This window comes from Mizuhopecten yessoensis, unplaced genomic scaffold (assembly GCF_002113885.1).
Source record: "Mizuhopecten yessoensis strain PY_sf001 unplaced genomic scaffold, ASM211388v2 scaffold10859, whole genome shotgun sequence".
Lineage (NCBI taxonomy): Eukaryota > Metazoa > Mollusca > Bivalvia > Pectinida > Pectinidae > Mizuhopecten > Mizuhopecten yessoensis.
Window position 1 is genome coordinate 71,617 of NW_018408757.1, and position 23,323 is coordinate 94,939.

At 35.6% G+C, this 23,323-nt stretch overlaps 2 protein-coding genes across 2 annotated transcripts in view; one reads left to right on the forward strand and one right to left on the reverse strand.

The window, feature by feature from the left end:
* LOC110463038 (bifunctional arginine demethylase and lysyl-hydroxylase JMJD6-like) overlaps positions 1 to 7,039 on the reverse strand; it is a 29,550-nt gene extending 22,511 nt beyond the window's left edge. Inside the window, exon 1 of the mRNA XM_021517371.1 lies at positions 6,029 to 7,039. Within this exon, the coding sequence (XP_021373046.1) occupies positions 6,029 to 6,669 (641 nt within the window). The 5' untranslated portion in view covers positions 6,670 to 7,039. The remainder of the gene's footprint in view (positions 1 to 6,028) is intronic.
* Positions 7,040 to 11,356: 4,317 nt separating this feature from the next.
* LOC110463037 (intraflagellar transport protein 140 homolog) overlaps positions 11,357 to 23,323 on the forward strand; it is a 36,127-nt gene continuing 24,160 nt past the window's right edge. Inside the window, exons 1-14 of the mRNA XM_021517370.1 lie at positions 11,357 to 11,469; positions 12,953 to 13,129; positions 13,607 to 13,828; positions 16,703 to 16,833; positions 17,456 to 17,607; positions 18,081 to 18,256; positions 18,488 to 18,576; positions 18,778 to 18,884; positions 19,338 to 19,480; positions 19,882 to 19,974; positions 21,257 to 21,367; positions 21,506 to 21,584; positions 22,076 to 22,167; positions 22,628 to 22,755. Of these exons, the coding sequence (XP_021373045.1) occupies positions 12,986 to 13,129; positions 13,607 to 13,828; positions 16,703 to 16,833; positions 17,456 to 17,607; positions 18,081 to 18,256; positions 18,488 to 18,576; positions 18,778 to 18,884; positions 19,338 to 19,480; positions 19,882 to 19,974; positions 21,257 to 21,367; positions 21,506 to 21,584; positions 22,076 to 22,167; positions 22,628 to 22,755 (1,667 nt within the window). The 5' untranslated portion in view covers positions 11,357 to 11,469; positions 12,953 to 12,985. The remainder of the gene's footprint in view (positions 11,470 to 12,952; positions 13,130 to 13,606; positions 13,829 to 16,702; positions 16,834 to 17,455; positions 17,608 to 18,080; positions 18,257 to 18,487; positions 18,577 to 18,777; positions 18,885 to 19,337; positions 19,481 to 19,881; positions 19,975 to 21,256; positions 21,368 to 21,505; positions 21,585 to 22,075; positions 22,168 to 22,627; positions 22,756 to 23,323) is intronic.

Genomic DNA, 23,323 nt, shown 5'->3' on the forward strand with positions numbered 1-23,323 from the left:
ATAGGCCATGACCTAAGGGTGAACCAACAGGGAAAGAGATGGCAATGTATAGGTCATGACCTAAGGGTGAACCAACAGAGTAAGAGATGGTAATGGATTGGCAATGAATTAAGGGTGAACCAACAGAGAAAGAGATTGTAATGGATAGGCCTTGACTTAAGGGTGAACCAACATAGAAAGGTATTGTAGTGAATAGGCCATGACCTAAGGGTGAACCAACAGAGTAAAAGATTGTAATGGATAGGTCATGACTTAAGGGTGAACCAACAGAGAGGGATTGTAATGGATAGGTCATGACCTAAGGGTGAACCAACAGGGTAAGAGATGGCAATGGATAGGCCATGACCTAGGGTGAACCAACAGGGTAAGAGATTGTAATGGATAGACCATGACTTAAGGGTGAACCAACAAAGAAAGATATTGTAATGGATAGGCCATGATTTAAGTTATAGGCTAAACGGGACGTTTGTCATTTCTCCTATCGTGAGCTTTCCCTTTGTTGGTAGTAACACCATTGCTTCAGCATGTCATTCCTGATAGATGTTGACTGCTGACGGACAAACAACACAAGGTTTCCAAAGATGCACGTTGATGAAGACAATGGACCAGTTTTATGGTCGTTATCATCATCTCATTGAAAATGAAAGAAGACTTAACTATCAATTTTATCCCTAGCAATGATCAGTCCAGTTCTTACTGAGATTCAATGTCGGATGTTGTTGCTTTTAGATTTGTTGAGGAAGAAGGCAAGGGAGCTTAATCACCAATGAATAAAAATAGCAATTGTCTCTTACCTTTGCACTCAAGTTTACCTTCATATTTAACAATAGTGGGAATTACGTGACCTAGTATTCAGTTCACGGGGAAATGGCGGAAAAAATACACCTCGAGGGACATTTTCAATCGCATATATCATAAACATAGGGCCAGGAGAGGAGGAGTATTTCCATAAAGGACATATTTTCTTCCTCGCAGAACTCCAATAAACCATGGGGAGTAGAAACTGTCCGTGGTTTAGTCTACGCGTTATTACTTTATCATTCAAGTGAGGTGATGCCATTGAATACGATACCGAGGAATGCACGGTCCATCACAATGATACACAGCACACAAGCAGTCAGCACACATGTGGAGGTACTGGCGTGGCGGCTTATGACCAGCAGTGAGCGCCTGATAAGGTAGATCCTGTGATGTCTCCATATTTATGAATACACGATTACAGTATGTATCTACAGATATGTATGCATTATTAAGCGTCTTAGAGTGACTTCTTCTCAGATATGACGCTGTATTAAATGTCGTATTTAGATATGTTTTCCTTCCTCCAATTCCCATAATCAACGAGAGGGAAATGCAAAATACTAAGCTGGATTCGCCACTGCGATGTGTGTTTGAATCCCCCGGTATAAGGTCATAAAGAACTTTGTGTTTCTAGAATGTACAAATAATATATAGAGGTTTACGTCAGATTGCACCTATTGAATATATGCGTTATCAGAGCCAGTGTATGTCAGAGCGTAATCAAATCGTTGTAAAAAGTTAGAATGCGCTTTGTCACAATCTTAGGCAAGCAATATTGATCTAGAAATTTTCCCATAGAACGGATCTTTGTTTGGTGTGATGACACACCTTGCCGCCAAGGTCCTCAGTTCTTTGTTATAATAAAACACTTGCCGTCACAACCGTCTGTCCTGTCTGAACACATCTGGTCGTTTTGCTCTCGGCCCTGTTTTGTGGAGAACAACAAGACCGTCGACATTTGCTGTCCTGACTCGCTGTGAAAACAACTGGCAGTCTCATCCCTAGGTCCTGTCTTTTGGTGAAGCACCTAAGTGGCCGACTCGGTTCTCTGTCTTATCATGAGGTGAAACGTTTAAGTGACCCACTTAGTCTGCACTACCTGCCTTAGTACCATTTCTCTACACTAGACTGCGCTCTTTGATACTATATATACAGGATTTGGTTCAAAAAGTTCATTCATAACATATTTTATTGATATTAAACAGTCTCAAAGGGATTGTGCCCAAGTTTTCATAACTTACAAGGCCCTCTCCCGCTTCTAAAATACAACGACAAGTCCAAAAAGAAATCTGTCCATTTGATTGGCTGACAGGCCAATCACTTACCAAGATGGTATTTGGCATTGGGTCGGTAATCATCGTTTGGTGTGGTATATATACTAGTACCATCGCATTACTATGAACAAATTACGTCCAATCATCGTAGACGTTACGTTACCTTCAATCATCGTAGACGTTACGTTACGTCCAATCATCGTAGACGTTACGTAACGTCCAATCATCGTAGACGTTACGTTACGTTCAATCATCGTAGACGTTACGTTACGTTACGTTCAATCATTTACACATATATGCAACATTACTTAAGGAATGAAAGTTATTTTTTCAACATTCATGAGGTCATAACAACATTGTCTTTTTGGACATATTCCATGAATCGCGTTAGCGATTCTTGGTAAATATGTCCAGAAAGCCAATGTTGTTATGACCTCATGAATGTATTTACATTTTTAAGTGCTTTGAATTTTGCGATGCAAGCATAAATAACAATTATTCCGGCATTGTAATTATATTTGTGCATGGGGGCAACGCAGTAGAGAGAACAGCGTGTTTTCGCGGGAAATTAAAAAACTTCCGGTAGGGGTCCTACCAACAGCATGACAACAAAACAAACAGAATATAGTTCTATTTTCAAATTTAATTTGTAGAACTAGCACACATCGGATATTATTATCATGTACCTTACACACCTCGATCATTTGAGAATTAAAATGAAGCCTATCATGTTTAGTGTTAATCATATTAGCATAACTAAACTACACCTAGGACTGTTTCACGGCGGACGTGTAACAATAACGCCCTGTGCTACGTCATTAAAGTGTATCAATACGCAGTGATGAGGTCACCTGTGTTATGCAAAAATGAATGTCATTTTCGCCAATGGGTCCAAGCATACAGAATGTAAATACTTAAGCATTGAACTGTTTTTGTATGGTATTTATGATCTACTTGAATGACACAGCTTTGCAAGCTTGTTTGATTGCAAAGCTGTGTCATTCAAATATATCATAAATACCATACAAAAACAGTTCAATACTTATATTTACGTTTTCTCTGCCTCTTATGTTCTTTTTTAACTTATACTTTATATTTAAAATTAAAAATGACCGCCTTATCGACAGTCCACACAATTTCGTTCAATAGTTCGATTTTTCCCCGGAACAAATTCTTGCATGGACAAATACAGTGAACACCGTAAATCCGACCTTGCCCTCCACGAGGGAGTTGTTTTTGGAAGTTAATTCGAACTTTTCTCTTTGCTCATTTTGTGAAGAATCCAGGCGTGAATGTATTTGTTGATTGTATGGGAACCTAACAACAGTCGGTAGATTCTATAACAGACTCGTTATTTGACATGTCGTCAGAAACTGAGGAACCGTGGATACGAGACGCGTGAAACTGATAGCGTTTGAAGTGAGTGATCTTACGACGGAGCACAGGTTCGTTACAAATGTCTGAAATGTTTATGTGTGCTGTGACTCATATCAGTAGGTCTGTAACATATGTGTCCGTAGGTCTATAGAAAATGTGTATTTCAGACATTTGTAACGAACCCCTATTGATCAGTGCAGTGTAACAGACGATATTTCTGATAAATTGCATGAGCGTTAAAAATTGTTTCCATTGCCGGCATTGGTGATTTCAACCGATGTGCATTTTGTACGATATTGGAGACCTTGGTCTTGTTTTCTTTGTAATAAAGGTGTTTTTTTTATTTTATTTTTTATTTTGCACATACACAATGACATTGTCAAATCTCACAATGCCCAGCGATATTTCAGCAGCCTTCATGTTTATTTATATTGGATATTGTAGTTCCGGTCAGTGTTGTATATAAGCTAAGAATTGTGTCTCGTGATGCAATTGTAATTAAAGTCCCATCAACGACACAGCTTTCAAAGAGGCTATATAGTGACAATGCCATGCAAATGTAAATTTATAGTAGTATTATACACCTTTTCAACAAAAAAACCCTTCTTATTTACATTTAATCTTTATAAACTACTGTGTTAAAAAAATATGATGATTTTCCCCAAAACTCCTGTGTTTTACTAATATTCAAAATTAGATATACAAGGTACTATATTCGCCATTGTATAATTGTTCAAGTAGAGTCGATGTAGCTTATACCTGCATATCTGTCATATAGTCCTAGGAAAAGGACAAAATATGAAGGCACGCGTCAGCTTAGTCACAAGGTTATGCTTCCAAATTAAGCTAGACGCCAGTGTGAAGATGTTTAGCTTTCACACAAGTTGATTTTCCGATTAATTTGATTTCTGTGGTAAGGAGTAGTAAATTGGAAGTAACAGTACAACGGATATGCCGTACATTACGCTATAGCGTCAAAATCCAATCAGATTACAATCAAATTACTCCAAGTGTGACGTGGACCAAACTTTAGAACTGACCCCAGACTCTGTCAGCACCGATCAATACAGAGTATCCAACAGGCTTCTCTTAAATATTCTCACTAAGTAGAGTTATAGTCGCCATGTCCGACTATACTCATCATCATCATCATCATCATCATCATCATCATTATTCTGTATTGTTCAAATTACATTGGAAAGATTGATGACATTAGAGAAACAGAGCGTTAAAACATGACATTTTTATCTTGATATAGTTTATAATTACACGCAGCATTAATGAGTAATACATGACATATTTACCTCGATGTAATTTATAATACACGGAGCACGAGCAATGCATGACATTTAGCTCGATATACATTTATCATTTCACGGAGCACGGGTAATACATGACATTTATCTCCAGATGATTTTATTATTTCACGGAGCACGGGAAATACATGACATTTACCTCGATATAAATTTATCATTACATGGAGCACGAGCAATGCATGACATTTACCTTGAAATAGTTTTATCATTTCACGGAGCACGGGTAATACATGACATTAGTCTCCAGATAATTTTATCATTTCACGGAGCACGGGAAATACATGACTTTTATCTCGATATAAATTTATTATTTCATTGAGCACGAATAATACATGACATTTATCTCGAGATAGTTTTATCATTTCACGGAGCACGAATAATACATGACATTTATCTCGAGATAATTTTATCATTTCACGGAGCACGGGTAATACATACCATTTATCTAGAGATAATTTTATCATTTCACGGTGCACGAGTAATACATGACATTAACTCGAGATCATTTTATCGTCTCACGGAGCACGAGCAATGCATGACATTTATCTCGAGATAATTTTATTATTTCACGGAGCAAGGGTAAAACATGACGTTTATCTCAAGATACATGTTATCATTTCGCGGAGCACGAGCAACACATAACATTTACCTCGATATATACATTTATCATTTCAAGGAACACGAGTAATACATGACATTTATCTCCAGATACATGTTATCATTTCACGGAACACAAGTAATACATGGCATTTATCTCGAGATAATTTTATTATTTCACGGAGCACGGGTAAAACATGACGTTTATCTCAAGATATATGTTATCATTTCACGGAGCACGGGAAATACATGACATTTATTTCGATATACATTTATCATTTCACGGAGCACGAGCAATGCATGACATTTAGCTCGAGATTATTTTATCGTTTCACGGAGCACGAGCAATGCATGACATTTATCTCGAGATCATTTTATCGTTTCACGGAGCACGGGTAATACATACCATTTATCTCGAGATAGTTTTATCGTTTCACGGAGCACGGGTATTACATGACATTTACCTCGGTATAACTCTATCATTTCATTGAGCACCAGTAATACATGATGGGAGACACGAGGAAATCCAGATAGTTATGCTCAAACAAAAAAATAATCTGTTGTCCTTTTCGTTCTCAAACTGTTTTAATATAAGGCAGGTCACATGTACCATTTATTGGATTTTTAACTCTTAAACAGTTGTCAATAACTTAATATACTCACCATCCAACATACCACAGCTTTTCTCCATCTCTAAAATCTGCTCGATCTTCTGTCATATTCAAAACTTCTTCTAGAGTTTCAAACTCTGTTTTGTATGGAAAAAACTGACAGTCTTCTTCAACAGCATTTAAAGACCCGTTTATGGATTTGTAGAGATCCCTAAAGAACCTGAAACTGAAGGTTTCCATGGCCGTCCAGTGCTGGGTAGCGTCCTTCACCAGCACGGGCACGGCAGTGTAGGCATACTTCTGTAAAAACTTCTCGGTGGAAATGTTGGTTTCAATAGGAACCGAAAGTAGATTTTCACAAATCTGGCAGTTTGTTTTTGGTCTGGCTATTTCCATCATAAATCCGTTGTTGTCTACGGCACACCTCGAGCCTCTCACCAGCATCGTCATCTCCTCTTTCAGATCATATTGGTGTGCGAGAATGCCCAGAATAGTGCCAAGCAGAGCAATCATGATGACCAGACACCATGTCAGTCTAGTCATCCAAGGGTCCATTCCGGTTTCTACCCGTACAATTTTACCTTGGAATATTGCATGAATTACTTCCTTGTCCAACCCCTTTTTCCTCGCCTCTTTGTGAAGTTCACAGAATTTGTTCAATAATCTAACCTTAACTTCACTTTTTGCATCCATTTTGTGTTCAATCGGGACTCGTATGACTGTTTAATTAATACAGGATTCTGCTAATATAAACGTGTACACAGTTCTGGAACGTTGGACACCTACTACTGTAGTGGGTTCGCTACAGTGTCACAAAACTGGTGTTGAACCTGTGCCACCTGTTAATGGGTGACGTTTGGATGTCCGGTAAATGTCCAAGTGGTGAATTATTAATCAGTGTAAAGGCAAACACAGGTACGACACTGGACTGAGTGTAAAGTCATCTCCTGTGTCACTCCATTGTTAAGGAAGTAAAACTATACCGTGGTGAACGTTGTTATAAACACCCATGTAAGGTACAGTACACATTTACAGTTTTGTATAGTTATAAATAGAGCCGGTAGAAGATAAGCCACTCCCGTGCCATTGGCTGATCCCATCGACCGGATCAGACTTGTCATGTACGTATTGCACCGTACAGAGAGAAATTAAAAAGCCCACGCTTTATCGCTACTTCAGTACTGTCATCACTAACACTACATAAGACACAATTACGGCAGATACAATGATTATACATTCAGCCATGAACATAAGGTGACAATCTATTCATATATATCACATTATCCCTACTCATCATACAGTTAAAATACCACAATCGAAGTGGCTTTACAAAATGTTAGGAAACCACTGTCAAAAATTCTTATATATGATAGAACAGTCACTAAGCCTCATTTTAGTTTCAATAATTTCCCACGGGAAATTTTAACATTTATAGAGGGATAAAAAATAGATACAGAAAACAATTATTTGGCATGTGATCACTAAAAATTTGTAATTTTGTGTTACGGCCCATCGACAATGGAAGTGATTTAGGGCCAAGTGTCAGTTGAGTTGTTAATATTGTAGTTTATATAGTTAAACGTTTAATTAATTAGATCTTTATGTCTAATAACCCTATTGACTACATAAGTATACAGCAGACAAAGGGACATGTTTTTTTTGAAAGTTGTACATTTAACGACAAAAATCGTTAAAGTTTCAAGATTAATACTTCTTTATGTAAATGTCTTTGGAAATGAAATTTCCAGTTACTCGAGGTGGGAGAAAATTGTCGCAAACACAGAAAGACTGATTAGTAAGGTCTTAAAGTAATTAACCTAATTCCGTAGTGTTTGTGTGTGTTAGATAGAGTGAATGTATTTTTCATCTAAGTATTCACCATTCTAATCTAAATATACATAGTTTCTGAAATTTATTTTTACAATGTACTACACATTACTAGTAGAAGTACTTTTAGCAATTCAAAATTGTATGTTGTGGCAGACCCGGAAAGTTCAATCCTTTAATTATTATCAATTAAATTTGTTGAAATGAAAAATACAGTGTGAAACTTACAGGTGGTTTTTCACCAACTTTTCTTAAATTATGCTTTGATGATGATGGTCAGATTTTATTCTAAAGAATTGAGAACCCCTAGGTGCTCATAGGGGGTCACTTAGGGGAGTCGCGAAGCCAACAAAGGGCTGAAGTTGGCTAACATTTCAATAATCTTCTTCCTCAGATTCAGAGCGCAGGGACCTGAGAATTTGCTCCAGCTATATTTTGACCAAAGCTAAAGTCTTAAGAGTAATTTTACACGTTTTAGGTGTTTAGATACAAAAAAAACCGCTTAGGTCCAAATATAGCTGTAACAAGTTAGCAGGTCCTGGGACTCGGAGTGCTAGATATGTGGTTTATAAAAAAAGCGAATTTCATTGATTCCCGGGTCAACCGTTTACCTTCTTTTCCCCCTGGTCAGGGAGTAATGTTAACGATGGTTTATATACGGAATTCATATTATTGAATAGGGCAGACTGGGGAAGGTCAGTCCCGGAGTAAGTCCGGCCACGGGACTTGAGCAAATATTGCCATTTAAGGATCTTAGTCGTTCACTTAACACGAAAAAATGGTGTGAAAACTCAGTTATAAAAATACTATAAGGAAGAAAGATACATTTTGGAGAGTAGAAATTAAGAAAATCATGACCTCTCTCATTGTTGGATTTGCGTTGTTTCCGTAAACCGAATTGCTACTTATTTGTGTCACAAGTGTAACACTGGCATCTTCACATGGTGGTATACATAGCTATAATATACGAATTCACTGGAATATCAATGTAAAACAGGTTTGGCCGCTAGCTGATACCGGGGTAGCACATGGAAAGTCGTGACCGTGGCGGGAAGATCTGACGTTACGTACTTTATGACGTCATACTGCCTGTCCGATCTTGGCCCAAGACGGCCGGGGAATGTTCGGCCATCAAGTTGAATATTTTTTTAAACGCGGACGTGTTTGCCCTTTTGATATTATTTTAAGAAAGGTATGGGATTTCTCTTCCAAATGGTTTGTATGCATATTTTCAATAAATGTCATATTGCCCAAAACAATTTTAATAAAAATGGGCCGAATTAACTTGTCCCGTTCTCCCATAACACTATGTTTTGTTGATTTTCAATGCGATATAATTCTAACTTACTTGGCATTCTCATTGTGTGATGCAGTTGAACTATTCTTCTTTAGGGAAACATTCTACTTTATTGCACTAATATTTTATCATTTAACTAACACAGTATTATATTGAAAGAAGATGAGATCATTATAAGTGACCAAACTGAAGTCAGCAATGTCTTGAACAAGTTTTATGTAAATATGGCCTCTGATATTGGTGACGATGGAGATTCAAAGACAAGTGAGAATGGCATCCTTAACAACATCAGAGGTCACGTTCCAGCTGACCCAAAGTTTGATTTTAACCATGTAACACCAGCTTTTATAGAAAAGGCTATTACTACAATCAATGTAAATAAAGCTATGTGTTGATGGAAAATCATCTAAATTGATAAGAGAATATTTTAACATTTTTGTAAATGACATTGTTTTTATATGTAAAGTCATCAAAACTATACAATTACGCTGATGACAACACTGTAAGTGATACAGAGACCCTCAAGTTTTAAAATCAAATCTAGAAAAAGCTTGTGTACATTTAATGAAATGGTTTGGGCAAATCCTGAAAACTTTCAAGCTGTGCTTTGGAAAGAGATTTGTTAATGTTTGTAAATCTTTTAATATTGTAAATGTAAACCTTGAACCTGAAACAGTAGTAAACTCATTTGAGTACATTTTGACTCTTATGTTAAATTTTGAATTTCACATCTCTGAACTTTGTAAAAAAAAATCACGACAATTAGCTGTTCTGAAGCGCTTAGGACACTTTTTTAACGAAACAAGGTAGGAGTGTGATATGTAATACTTTTATTGTCTCAAATTTTAGTTACTGCCCTCTAGTTTGGCATTTCACCTGTATGAGGAGTATTAAGAAACTTGAAAAGATACAATTTAAGAGCGTACGTGTCCTTCGTTTTATCCACAATGATCATATATCTCCTCTTTTACTGAACTTTTAATATTGTTAAACGCAGATTTTTTACATGTAATAACACTTAAGGATTTCGGATGTGAACATTTTAAAATTCTGAACAAACTTTCACCTGATAACATCCATGATCTTATAAACATAAGTCCATAAATTATAATCTATCGGACAGCCTAGAATGTAGCAGATGTGCCTAGGGTTAGACCAGTTAAAGTATGGACAGATATATTTTACTTTTGAGGCTGCTAGGGTGTGGAACACTCACCCAAATGAGTTCCGGAAGGTAGACACTTTTCCGGGATTCAAGATAATGATCCATACCTGGAGTGGACCCATCTGTAGCTGTTCACTATGATCTAGTCCGGGATATGGATGAGTCCGGGCTAGCACCTCGAGATCTGCTGGCTGAAGTTTTAACACGTTTAGTGCTCAAAATTGGGTGTAACATTTTTAGGTAAACAGACAGATATTAATTTTTGAGATTAATATAATATTTCATTTGATGAATCACATTATACTATATATGTTAACTGTTAGTTCTTTACCATATGAAATGCTGTTTTAATCCGCACTATGTTAGTGTATATCATGTCAATTTTTACCATTTGCTATATTATTAGCATGGATGTATAAAACACTTATACAGGTGTAGAGATAGCGTTTTAACATTCATCGTATTTTTTTTTATATCAATAACTTGACCAAAGTGTCAACTAAGCCTTGTGATATTATTAAAAAAAATGTGCAATTAATTATCTAACCTATGGGACACTACAGTGTGTTTTTTCTGTAAATGTAAAAAAAAAGTCTGTTATAATATTTATAACTTATTACTACTATTACATTATGTTATTGTTAATTTATGTTGTGTTATTGTAGCAATAACAGCTCTCATCCAAGAGCTAATGTTCCATGTTAACACGTATGCGACTTTAATGTAACTAGCTAGCTGAATGTTAAATTGTTCACTCCTCAACAGTCAGAAAGATATCTTTTGTTATATTAAATTTTATTCTTTGTCACCCTTAGGTGACCGTTAAGGAAAGGCCCTTGTTTTATCTAGTATTTTTAAAGAGTCTGACCGGCGACGTTTCTTGTTGCTTGCTGCAAGAGTTATGTCCCGTTAATATATTTTTATCATTAATATCATTACTCGTTCTTTACTCGATTTCTTGTTATTTGATTCGATCTATATAATAATTAAAGCAAATCAGACGTTAGAAAGACATTTGAACGAAGTAAACATATATTTGTTTTTGTTTTGGTTGGTGATTTTACCCAGGATGCACCGCGTAAATAGTTTCAAAATGGAGCACATAGCAATGGTTTGAGACCGGAGAGCATCACAGTATCTAGGGAAACAATATATTTAAGGACATATTCCATGTTTTAACGTCATGCTTACATAGGTATATATGGTAGGTATTCAATCTATTGAACTATTTCTGTCAATAATCACGAATAATTTCTTAAGGACATAACACACGAAGTTGCGTCTAAAGCAACCCCCCCGCCTGTGATAACTTGTAGTACACATGTTTGGTGGTTCTAGTTATGTGTCCTCACGATTCATTTGGTTACCTAGAAAGTAAAGATACAATTTGGGCCAATTAAATTTCAAATATGTTGGACATTAGTCAGAAATGCATTAATGACTTAATAAAATGTAACGGGTTAACTCCAGCAACTACTAAAATCAGTTCTACTGGATGTTTGCTTTTTGCTTCAAGAGATGTATCTGTGAAGTAAAAAGAATATTTTGCAAATTTGAGGAAGACACAGAAGTTGTAATTACAATATGTTTGAAAATCAAAACATTTTGAAGGCTATAGGACTTAATATGTGATATATAATGTGCACAAGCAAATGGTACTCCTATTGTAACAGGGGAAGAAAAATGCACGTCCAGACCAGAATTCAAACCTGGGACCATTCAAACTCTAGATGGTTGCTCTATACCAATTAAGCTACCTGGTCGCTGACAATTGACCCAATCCAGTTCTGCTACATTCCTCCCTCCTTTTTCTAAGTCTTCGCCACCGAAAACACAACTATTTACAACCCAGGCTCGGGTATCCCCGTGCCAAACATACACCAAATGCTTGAGACAAGGGTTGGTCACATGCACCACTGTAACAGGAGAAGAAAAATGCACTGCCAGACAAGGGTTCCAACCCGAAACCCTCCAGACTCTAGACGGACGCTCTACCAATTGAGCTACCTTAAGCTTGTCGTCGACGATCGACCCAGCCCAGTTCCACTACACTATAACATAAGATGCTGTTTGGCAGGCTGTTTTATTTTTATCGGAAGTTAATGATGTCTGTTTTTATGTAACCAAGGGTAAAAAGGAAATATTTTCTTATCAGACATAACTGTGCCGAATGCGACCTCTTCATTTCCAAAGCACTCTTTCTTTGATGAAATATGGCATGAACAACTCTCTTAAATAATTCAAACTTCATGACAATGATCATGTAGTAACATTTATGTCATCACATGGTATCTTTCACTTTTTTTGTTTGGATATATTGTCTTTCTCATTTAGAAAGATAAAAAAACCTCATTATTATTATTATATTAATGACATTGACCAAAATTTCTTCTGAATTAAGAATGGATTTGTTGAAATGAATATTTATTGGACCCTGTTGAACTCAGAAGTGCAAGTAAATTAAAGATGCTATAATTTGTCCAGATCCGAACTTTGAAATTTTGATTGTCAGCATCAGGCAAATCAGCCATGAGAATTTTGATAGATCTAAAGAGGTTACACAAGAAATCAAAAGATTTAAGTTTTCTACCAGAACACATACATCATTTTATCAACATTAAACAACTCCATTGTCTTTTTCAACTTTTAAGTGCATCTTTCAGTTTCAAATTAACATACATTTTCAGTTGACTGTTTTGTGAACATAAAGTGCCAGCAACATGGCTGTGTATTTTGATCACCGCCTGGAAACTGACCGATCTGGGATCAACACAGATGCGTCATGGTTCAGTGGTGCCCCAATGATCGCCGTCACATCATACAGTGATGAGAATGGTGGCACTGTCAATCTTTTTTTGGAAGAGGTAATATATATATATATATAGCATTTCAAATCAGTGTTTGTATTTCTATAAGTGTATGTATTATTTAAGAATTGAACTGATAATCATTTTAGTCTTTTGCATATATGTATATAGGTAAACATGTAATTGCAATGGATATTTTTCACCCAAAATGAAGAGATGTGTGGAATTTAAGTTATAAAACGGCATCATGTTATATTTATATATATGTATATCATATGGGGCAAAGAAGTAATTCCAACAGTCTGGACAATCCGTTCCTTTATCAAGACACAGTGAAACAGAACAGTTACATAACATACATATGCATCATATTACAAGAAGATGGAACTGATATACTATAATTGAAAATAAAGCTTATCATAGTTATACTGCTGATATTTATGGAGAAAAAAAAAGATAAATCTAAGAATGATTTTAATAAGATATGAAAATAATTGAAAATCTTTATTACGCTATTCCGTTCATATTTTTTAGGGTGAGAAATTGTTGAATATTCCATTACATCGTGCGGGTCAAGCAACCTCTGTGGCATGGCACCCGACAAAGAAAATTGTTGCAGTTGGCTGGGAAAACGGAGAACTGCTGGTTTGGAATGAAGTTGACCATGAGTTATTTGAAGGTTTACCACTACACAAAACAGCCATCACAGTTTTACACTGGAGCTCCTCTGGCTCTCGACTGTCTTCTGGGGACAAGGTGAGATAAAAGATTTTATGTTTAAACTTTATTTTGTGCTTACAAGTACTTTGTAGCTGGTGTCTATGTGAAGTATAATATTTTGATAACCATGGCAGTACATGAGGTTTAAAGCGAATATCAATAACAGGGGCGTGTGGTATTTATAGTGTATGGTTGACTTTAAAAGCTTTATACTAACCTGTTGGCAGTGTGTACATTTTGATAGTTAGAGTACTCACAGGCAGATTTTGAAAAAAAAATGATAGTTAAAGCTGTATTATCCTTGTGAATAATGAAATTGTTCAGTTACCCTGACATAAAAATCTACTCGCCCTGTGCTCTAGTTGGTTTGACCTGTTTATTGTCTATACAAATATGTTTTCTGTACAATGACCTATTGACCTGCATATTGTAGAAAAAACTTGATTTAAGTAGAAAGTTTTTGTATTTTTGTGTCACCTTGAATGAAGTGCCAGTTAAGCTTATGGTATGGTGTGTTGTCAGTCAACATTTTCTTTGGACAACTTCTTAAGAACTGCAGGTCCTATGGCCATGATATTTGGCTAGTAGGTACATGGGCTACAATGCTACAAACAGTCGTCAAATAATTTACCTTGACCTAGTTTCAAGGTCACAGGGGTTAAATGTGTTAAAAACCTTTAAACAAATTCTTCTGAATAACCAAGAGACCTAGAGCAATCATATCTGGTCAGTAGGTACCTGAGATGGACTGCTATAAACTTTCCTCAAATAAATTACCATAACCAGGTGTCATGATGTGAAATATATAAATATCTTTAAACAAACTCTTCTGAATAACCAGGAGGCTCAGAGTGATGCCATACCTGCCAACCCCGGATATACTGAAAGAGGGTGATGACCCTCTTTTGAAAATAAAAAAGAGGGTCATAGCGCGCGATGTCTTTTTTTCACAACAAATATAAGAAGAAAAGTATATGCAGATATTAAATCAGAACTTTAATATTTCAATGTTGTAAAAGGTACATTCTACATTCATTGAACTATTCTTCCAGCAGATCTAGCTGATCCTCATTCACAATACCAGGTTCAAAGCTGAAAAATAAAAAAGTTTGTCAGCAACACAACAAAATTAATTCATAATAATAAATATGATACTGTGTATTCACAGGCATTTTTTATGTCAATTAAAATGGTCCTGACAATAACTTGTCAATAAGATGTCACATTCTTCTCATGTAAAATACCATTTTGTTTCTGTCAATAAAAATGGTCCTGACAATTAGAAGTCGCACACTACTACTCATATAAAATTTCAGTTTTATACGAGTAGGGTTTGAATTCTTATTGTCAGGATCATTTTGATTTACAGAAACAAATCATCAAATGCCTGTACGTGTTATTGGACGTCTAAGTAACGTCGTTTTTAGCACCAGATCCAACTGAAATATGTGATTAACAAAGAGTGCAGAATGGAGCGTTTGGTCCAAGACCGCCAGACTTTATCCACTATAACTCATTTTCCTACGACATTTGATATACATGTGCACAATTATCTTTTCTTTTAGCATTTCGTAGAGTAGAATCTCCTAGTCCCGATAACGAATTCTTCCTTCAAGAAGACACACAAAATTACCTTCAAAATACAATCTATACTACGTAAATACTATTGTAAAAACAACTCAATTATTCATTAAAACACCTCACTAATTACTTGTCGGTAAGTTCAGTAACAACAGTCTTTATATAAACATTTGTAAAAAACAGTTCTAGTGCGTATATAAACAACTTACAAGTTACCTGTCTGTGAGAAATGGAAACGGGAAATAGATCATCTTTTTTTTTATGACAAAGGATGCAAAAGTCTAGAGAATTCCGAGTGACTTTGGTAACTTCTAATATAAGAAAAGATTCTGGGCAAAACAGGTGAAATGGACGAAATCCGGGGCAAAATCGTAACCCAGCGGGTGAAGGGCTAAAATCCCGGGTGTAACCCAACAAAATCGGGTTACTTGGTAGGTATGTGATGCTACTTGGCCAGTAGCTGTATATAGGCACCTGGCATGAAGTGCTATAAACTGTTGTCAAATAAATGACCTTGACCTATTTTCAAGGTCACAGGTCAAATATGCAAAGACCTATAAAAAAATCTTCTGGGTAACCAGGAGGCCCAGGGTGATGATATTGGGCCAGTAGTTACCTGGGATGTAGTGCTATGAAGTTACCTCAACTGGATGACCTTGACATATGTTGAAGGTCACATGGGTCTAATACATGTATATTAAAACTTTTGAGAGACTTCTTCTGAATAACTCCGACACATATGGTGGTGATACTTGGCCAGTAGGTATCTAGGATGGAGTGCTTTAAGATTTTTCAAATAAATTACCTTGACTTACTTTAAAGAGCACAGGCATCAAATATATAAAAACCTTCAAGCAACTTCTGCTGAATAACCAGGATGCCCTTGGCGATGATTGTTGCCCAATAGGTACCTGGCATTGGGTGCTATAAAGTTCCCTAAAATAAATTACCTGGACTTAATTCCAAGGTCAAATGGATCACTTATGAAAAAACCTTCAAACAACTTCTGCATTACCAGAAGGCTCTGGGTGATGATATTTGTCCAGTAGCATGTTTGGATAGCATAAAGTTCCATTTAGTCTGAAACACTCTAAGTCAAAGAGACTGAATATATGGAAATAATTGCAAAATTATTATGATTGAGAACGTTTTCCTGTGATTGCTCAAATATCCAGGTGAGTGGTACAGGCCCTCTGTGCCTCTTGTTTTAAGTTAATACCATGTTACTGGAAGTGATATCCTTTCTTTCTAATTTCATTGCCTTTATCTTTATCTTAGGTTGTTGAATGCAATTTTTGCTGTAGTGGTAAATGATTATTTCTATTTCAGGCAGGTGTACTGATGGTGTGGAAGTCTGACGGCAAGGGTCGGCTACAGCAGAACCCATTGCACCAACACCATGTCCAGGAACCTCTTAGTAAAATATTGTACAGACCCATTCCTCCACCAGACCCGGAACAGTAGGTTATCCATTAAATTCTAACAATAAGTCTGTGACGTTATGAATGCTGGAAATATTTGCTGTCATAATAAATTTGTGAATATATCTTGCCATGAAAAATATTGCCATGAAAACAATCTTGTAAAATACAGTATGTAGTGTACTCACTACAGTACAGTATAAATACCTTGAAGGGAAAATTGAAGGTATTTGTATGAACCATGATATATATGTGAAACAAAATAATTGTTAGTATGTGATGTTAAATTTAAGAGGGGAAACAGGAGGGAGTATTTGTCCTTTATTTCTGTTTTGGCAAAGATGAAATATCTACATGTAAGGGAACAATATATTTTTATTTTTTTTATAATCCGAAAGATAATTGAACTGAAAGTACCAGCTCATTTCCTCTTCAAAAAGACAACTTTGCTTAATAAAACAAATATTATTCACTTAATTGCTAGGGAAATAAAGCACACCATAACAACCCCCATTGTCTAATGCATACACATATTTTATGCATGAAAAATTTGACTTTTTGAAATAGGATGTAAAGTGGTTTAATTGATTCAGGCCAAGTGACCACATGGTCTTATTGTTGAAGTCTTGAGATTTAATTTGGCCAGTTATTTTGTTGTTAGTGATATAGCAGCACTTGCTAGAGCTGCAGTCAGCGGGGACGAGAAAGCTTTAGATCTCTTCACGTGGAAATCCAAAGGCAAAGGCAATTCCAAGATGTCTTCCATGTTTGGTCCAACAGAAGCGTTGACTTTTTTTGTTGGTGGTGAAAGTGGTACGTAGATTTATTGTAATAAATGAAATACAGTTGGACCCACTAATTAATAGTGAAATGGATTATGTTTGAAAAAGGTTAAATCGAAGGTAAATGGACTCCCCATTCACTTTCTTGCAATTTCTGTATTATTTGGTAAAACTTGATAATTTAGAAAGTGGTTACTTTGAAATATGAATTTGTTTTTGTATCCTGTGGATGTAAATACTTTTTTTGATAAAGGTTAAGATTTATACCAGTTGTTCAATAGGCAGGTAGGACCGTCTAGTTTGGTTGCACTGGATATATAAAATCAGAGACATTTCATTTCCTCTATAACCATGCTGCCAAAACATTCTTCAGAAATGTTCAAGACATAATGTTAATCCAAATAATGTTTGTCTGAATTTTCAATAAAATGTGCTGTTTTTGGAATTCTCATCTTCACTACACTGTAGTTTGTTTTGTTTCTTTATTTGAAATAAATTTTGCAGGCGGTGTGTATTATGTAAATGAGAATGGTCAGTGTACACAAATATTTTCTGTGGACACTGCTATCCTTCGGTTCCTGTACTATGAAGAAAAGAATGTATTGATCACAGTCACAGAGAACATGATGCTTACACAGCATGCCATAATGCCTGAGGGTGATGCTAAGGAGCTGATGAGGGTAAGTGTTTAAACAATAACACACAGAAAATGGGATGCTTTGCTCAACTTGTCATAATGCCTGAAGGGACCAAATAACATAATTGTTCCAACAAAATAATCTATATGAATTTTGTTTTATATTGATATTAACCTAAGATTAAAGCATTCCAGTAAGGCCTCAGCATATTCCAAGAAAAACATTTTTAACAGTGATACTGTACTACTTTTAACACTAACCCCTATGTTTTAGGTGAAGATGAGTGGCAGGGGAGAGAACCCTGTTATCTGTTGGGCTGGAAAAAGTATTGTAGCCACTGCTACAGGGGAGGGTGTTGTCAGGTAAGTCTGCAATAACATACACTAGAATTTTGCAGTTATTCTAATGAGGTGTTGTAGGCACATCATTCTTTAATAATTGAAAATATGCTGAGAAAAAATTAAAAAGGCATAATTCTAACCAAAAAATCTTTGTCAAGAATATTTGTTCAAATTAATAAAGAAATATCTTGCAGGTTATTGAAATATGGTTATATTTTGTAGGATGTGGGATCTAGACCACGAAGAAAACTATATTTTGTCATTAGATGGACATGGTAGCTACGACAAATCAGAAAACATCATGTGTATCAGCTACTGCGAGGAAAAGGGTAGGTCCAATGGACAGAAGTTTTATGTCAAGAGAAGTATTTTGGTTTTGTTCCGTTAAAACTGAACAGTCATAAATCAAGTCCCTGTTATTGTCACGTATTTCAAGTAAAAAAATCAATTTGAGATCATACCAGTAACAGTTAATATACATTACATATTGTTGATATTGCATTTTAAAAAAGTTGGTCAGTAGAAAACTGACTTGGAAGAAGGAATCTGATTTTTCCATCTCCGAATATCCATGGAAGATTCAAAATCACTTTCAGATACAAGGGATTTTGATAAACTTCTCAGGTACATTTGACATATTAAGTTTGATACTGGGCATAATTGATTGAATGTCAAAGTCAGTGTAACTAGAAATTTGAAGTCATTATTGGTCCAGACGGGTATTGGTAGCTTGCTTTCTCAGGTGGACAACATTTTGTTACCAAAGTGTCTTTGTATTACAGGAGTACTTGCTGGAGGCACTAACCTTGGGAATATAGCGCTGTGGAGGTATGCTCCGCCCCTAGGTAGTCGGCTGGTGGACGGGGAAAAGAAGTGGAAGCTTCAGGCACCAGCTACTGTAGAAGGCAGTATCCGACAACTGTCTGTGAGTTCATCTTGTATTTTTTTCATTTGTCACAATCATCAATTTCTAGTTCAGATAATTTTCTTTTTGAATAATATTCTTTAGTTTGTTTGACTCTCTTTATCTTGTTTTTTTTGTTATCCTCGATTAAATATTTTAATACAGTTTGAAAGATTTTTTTTTGTATTTAAACAGTTTCAAATTTCATTTCCTTATATATAAAAAGAAAAATAATGTCAAAATAATGTTTATACATTTGTGTTTATAGTATTATATGTATTATATTATTTAGGTTGTTAGAACATTACTAGGTACTTTCCTAGCTTTAAAACTGCATTATTGTTATATTTTAATTTAATTCCATTTTTACAATGATCTTAGTTTTAAGTCATTCAGGTAATGTTTTTGTATGTGATTTTCAGTGGGGATCAAAGAAGAACTTATTGGCTGTAAATACCATTGCAAATGTGTTCATGCTCAACGAACAGACAATGAGCTCGAGTTTTTCTGGTCAGGTATGTCAACTTATAACGACCATGCAATTTACAAGTATTTTCTGCTGCAATGTTATTATAATTGAAATAACAAAAGTTCAGTTTAATTTTTCAAAATTTTACAATGTCCAGCCATTAACCCAGCTGGTCTTGGACCATTGGGGTTATGCCATGGTGCAGCATCTGTAATCCCTTTTTTGTTTTCTGTCAGTCTTTTCCTTTGAATCCTTAAGACTGGTGTCAGAATTCTCCTTTACTACACACACGTGTCCCCAGCTGTAGATCACCCTGTTTTACTAGAGAGCAACAGCAGACACAATATTACGTATGTAGTGATAATGAAGTGCCCAATTATTTACATTTTTCCATTGTGAAGCCAACACTGTTACACAAAACAAATGGATCGCAACTTGAAAAATTGTAGGTGCTGGATCACGAAAACAGATATATCTTTCTCCCAAAGTTAAAATTCATCAACTTCCGATATTAAAACATTTACATAGGACACTGCTTCGCAAGTTCAAAAATGGTCACGAATAAAATAAACATTCACTTTTGTTATATAAACTTTGTAAATGAGTGAAAAAGATTTAAGGATGGAAAACAAATAATGGAAAATAGTTTTGATTTCATCAAAATACACATATGCTATGGCAGATTGGTTGAGTGGTAAACACACATGGAATATTCAGAGAAAGTGATTTTCTCAACTCCCAACAACCATGGTGGAGTATAAAATGGTCTGACGTGGATGTTGCGGTATCTGTGCTGTAACATTCAAATGATGTGGCACTATAAATGATACCGTTGGAAGCATGGTCCCACTACAAACAGAACACAATACAACTCCAGCACACACGCAAGCATACACATATAGGGAGATATTGGCAGGGGGCATAGGACTAGTAGTTAGCGCCTGATAAGGCAGCTACTGCAAATTCCTCCAAAAATATATTGATTAAATGTATATGCTTATTGTATTGATTGTATAAATTGTATATCTAGGTACTGTAAAGTGTTTTAGAGTGACTATTCTAGCTAGATAGGGCGCTATATCAAATGTTATATATTATTATTATTATAATATTATTTTATGGGGTATGGAAAATCAAAAACATTTGTATTTCCCTGAGGGGTCCTTATAATGTCATCAAGAGAATTTTGCAATCAATATGAATATGTTCATTCAAAGGAACAAACGTCACTAACTATGTTTAATATTCATTCAAGCTTACTTAAATAGAATTGTTGGACACTTAATACATGATGTAAAATATATTTGGTTTGATATTTGTATTGACAGACAGCTGTGGTGCAGTTTGGCCCTAGTTCCCTTGCCCTGGAGATGTTTGCCACAGGAACACACCATGACCTCAAAACAGAGGTCCAGGTCAAAGGTGTCTGCACTACTAAGGTAAAGTCAGCCGTCCTGTTTATATATCAACACTTAGATTGTAATATGGTCACAACCTTTGATTCTTATTAATAAAATGATCTTTTATTAAATGCTCAATCTAAATTGATCTATAATAGATTTATTTTTATATTACAGGATACTTTAGCAGTGTGGAATGGCAGAAAAGTGATAACTTATGAATATTCTGAGGACAGAACTATCATTAAGGGTGCAGGTACATGTCTACAAAAAGGCTTATTCTTCTGTCTTTGGTACATTCGTGACCACTCTGGAAAGATCCTAAATCAAACTTGTGAATTTTATTACCCCTTGGTTACCCATTCCCCCCTATGGAGGGAGTCAAACTTACTTTAAGTTATATTTAGTAATAATACTTAAGAGTTCATTTTGTATTTTGTAAGCAGATAATAGCTTAAACTTGGAAAGGTATATTATCATGTGACTGCAGTTAGATGGTATGAAAATGAAACCCTGACCCACATGTAGGGCTTAAGGAGAAGGGCCCTACAGTGTTACCATATCAGAAATCTTTTACATTTTTTTTATAAAAATTAAATTTAATGTATTGGTTACAGATCAGAATCTTTATGGATGAATAAAAGTGTCCAATTGTCTCGGACAACAGCTTTTATCATGGACATAATTTTTCTGTTTTTTCTCCTAGGTATACATTTGTTCTGTGTAAATTGTATTTTTTTTGTACAGGAACATTTGCTACGGAGACAATGGAAGTGCGACTTTACGAACAGAATGTTTACTGTGTAGAAATCGGCAAGGTTCAGGTTCGCACCCACCAGGTAGGTCACTTTTTGGATTTTCAGAAATGACGCTCTGACAGTTATAGATATCAAGTAATCTTCTGAACTGTTAAAATTATCTTAAAGTACCTGGGGGGATATCTTCATCACATCTTTAGTTTATCACCCACTGAAAGTGTGCAGTATACCATAATTATTGTGTTACCATGGGCTTCACTTCAAAATGTTGTTAAATCCCGAAGTAATCTTTAAATATCTTTGCATGAATAAGTAGAAATAAGATAAATTTGACAGGAAAACAACTTTTCAGTGTACTGTAGAAAAGTGGTAGGGCTGTCTACCTTAAATATTAAGTTGAAAGATCCTTGGTATTATGCTGTTCATAGACAAGCTAAGTAGATTACTTTGAAAGACTCTTTCTGTTATTACATATTCTGATCTAAATTGTGGTCTATTAAACATTACGCTATTGCAGTTGACATTTATGATTTTGTTGTAGGGTACAGTAAAGCAGGTCATCAACTTCTCGGACGCTGAGGGGCAGCCTGTCAGTTTAGATGTTTGTGGTACATCACTAGTCATAGCCACAGACAACGGAGTGGTCCGTGTATATGATTTGTCAAGGAGGTAACTTCATTAGGATTGGCTCACTTAGCCTCACCAAATTTCAAGCAATTTGATGTGTATGAGAATTCTAAAATCTAAAGATATATCAAAACTTCATTGTCTACAAATTTGAAGTCCTTACTTTTGAATACAGAATTTCAAACAGAAAATATATTAAAAATCATAACAAAATATTTTAATTTTGTCAACCTATTCTCGTATTATTTCATGCTTGTAAAGTTGAATTTGGTTTCATTTTCACATTATTATAAAGCATGGAAAATGGAGTCCTCAAAGAAAAGGAAAGAATTATATTTTTTTGATGATTTGAAACTGAGGCTTGTAAAAAACAGAATCCCTAATTACAGGGAATTTCTTTCTCAGTGTTTTAAAGCCTTGCTCATTCACCCACCAATCTCCACTTTGACAAATGTCGCCGTATTTAGGGGGTTGAGTCGGCCATATTTGTTACCCATGACTACCCTTTCCCCGCATTGGATATCATCACATTGCAATTGATGGCTTAATTCCTCCAACAGTTTCTGATCAATGATCAACTTTGAGAATACCTTGATGCATTTGTGCTGTA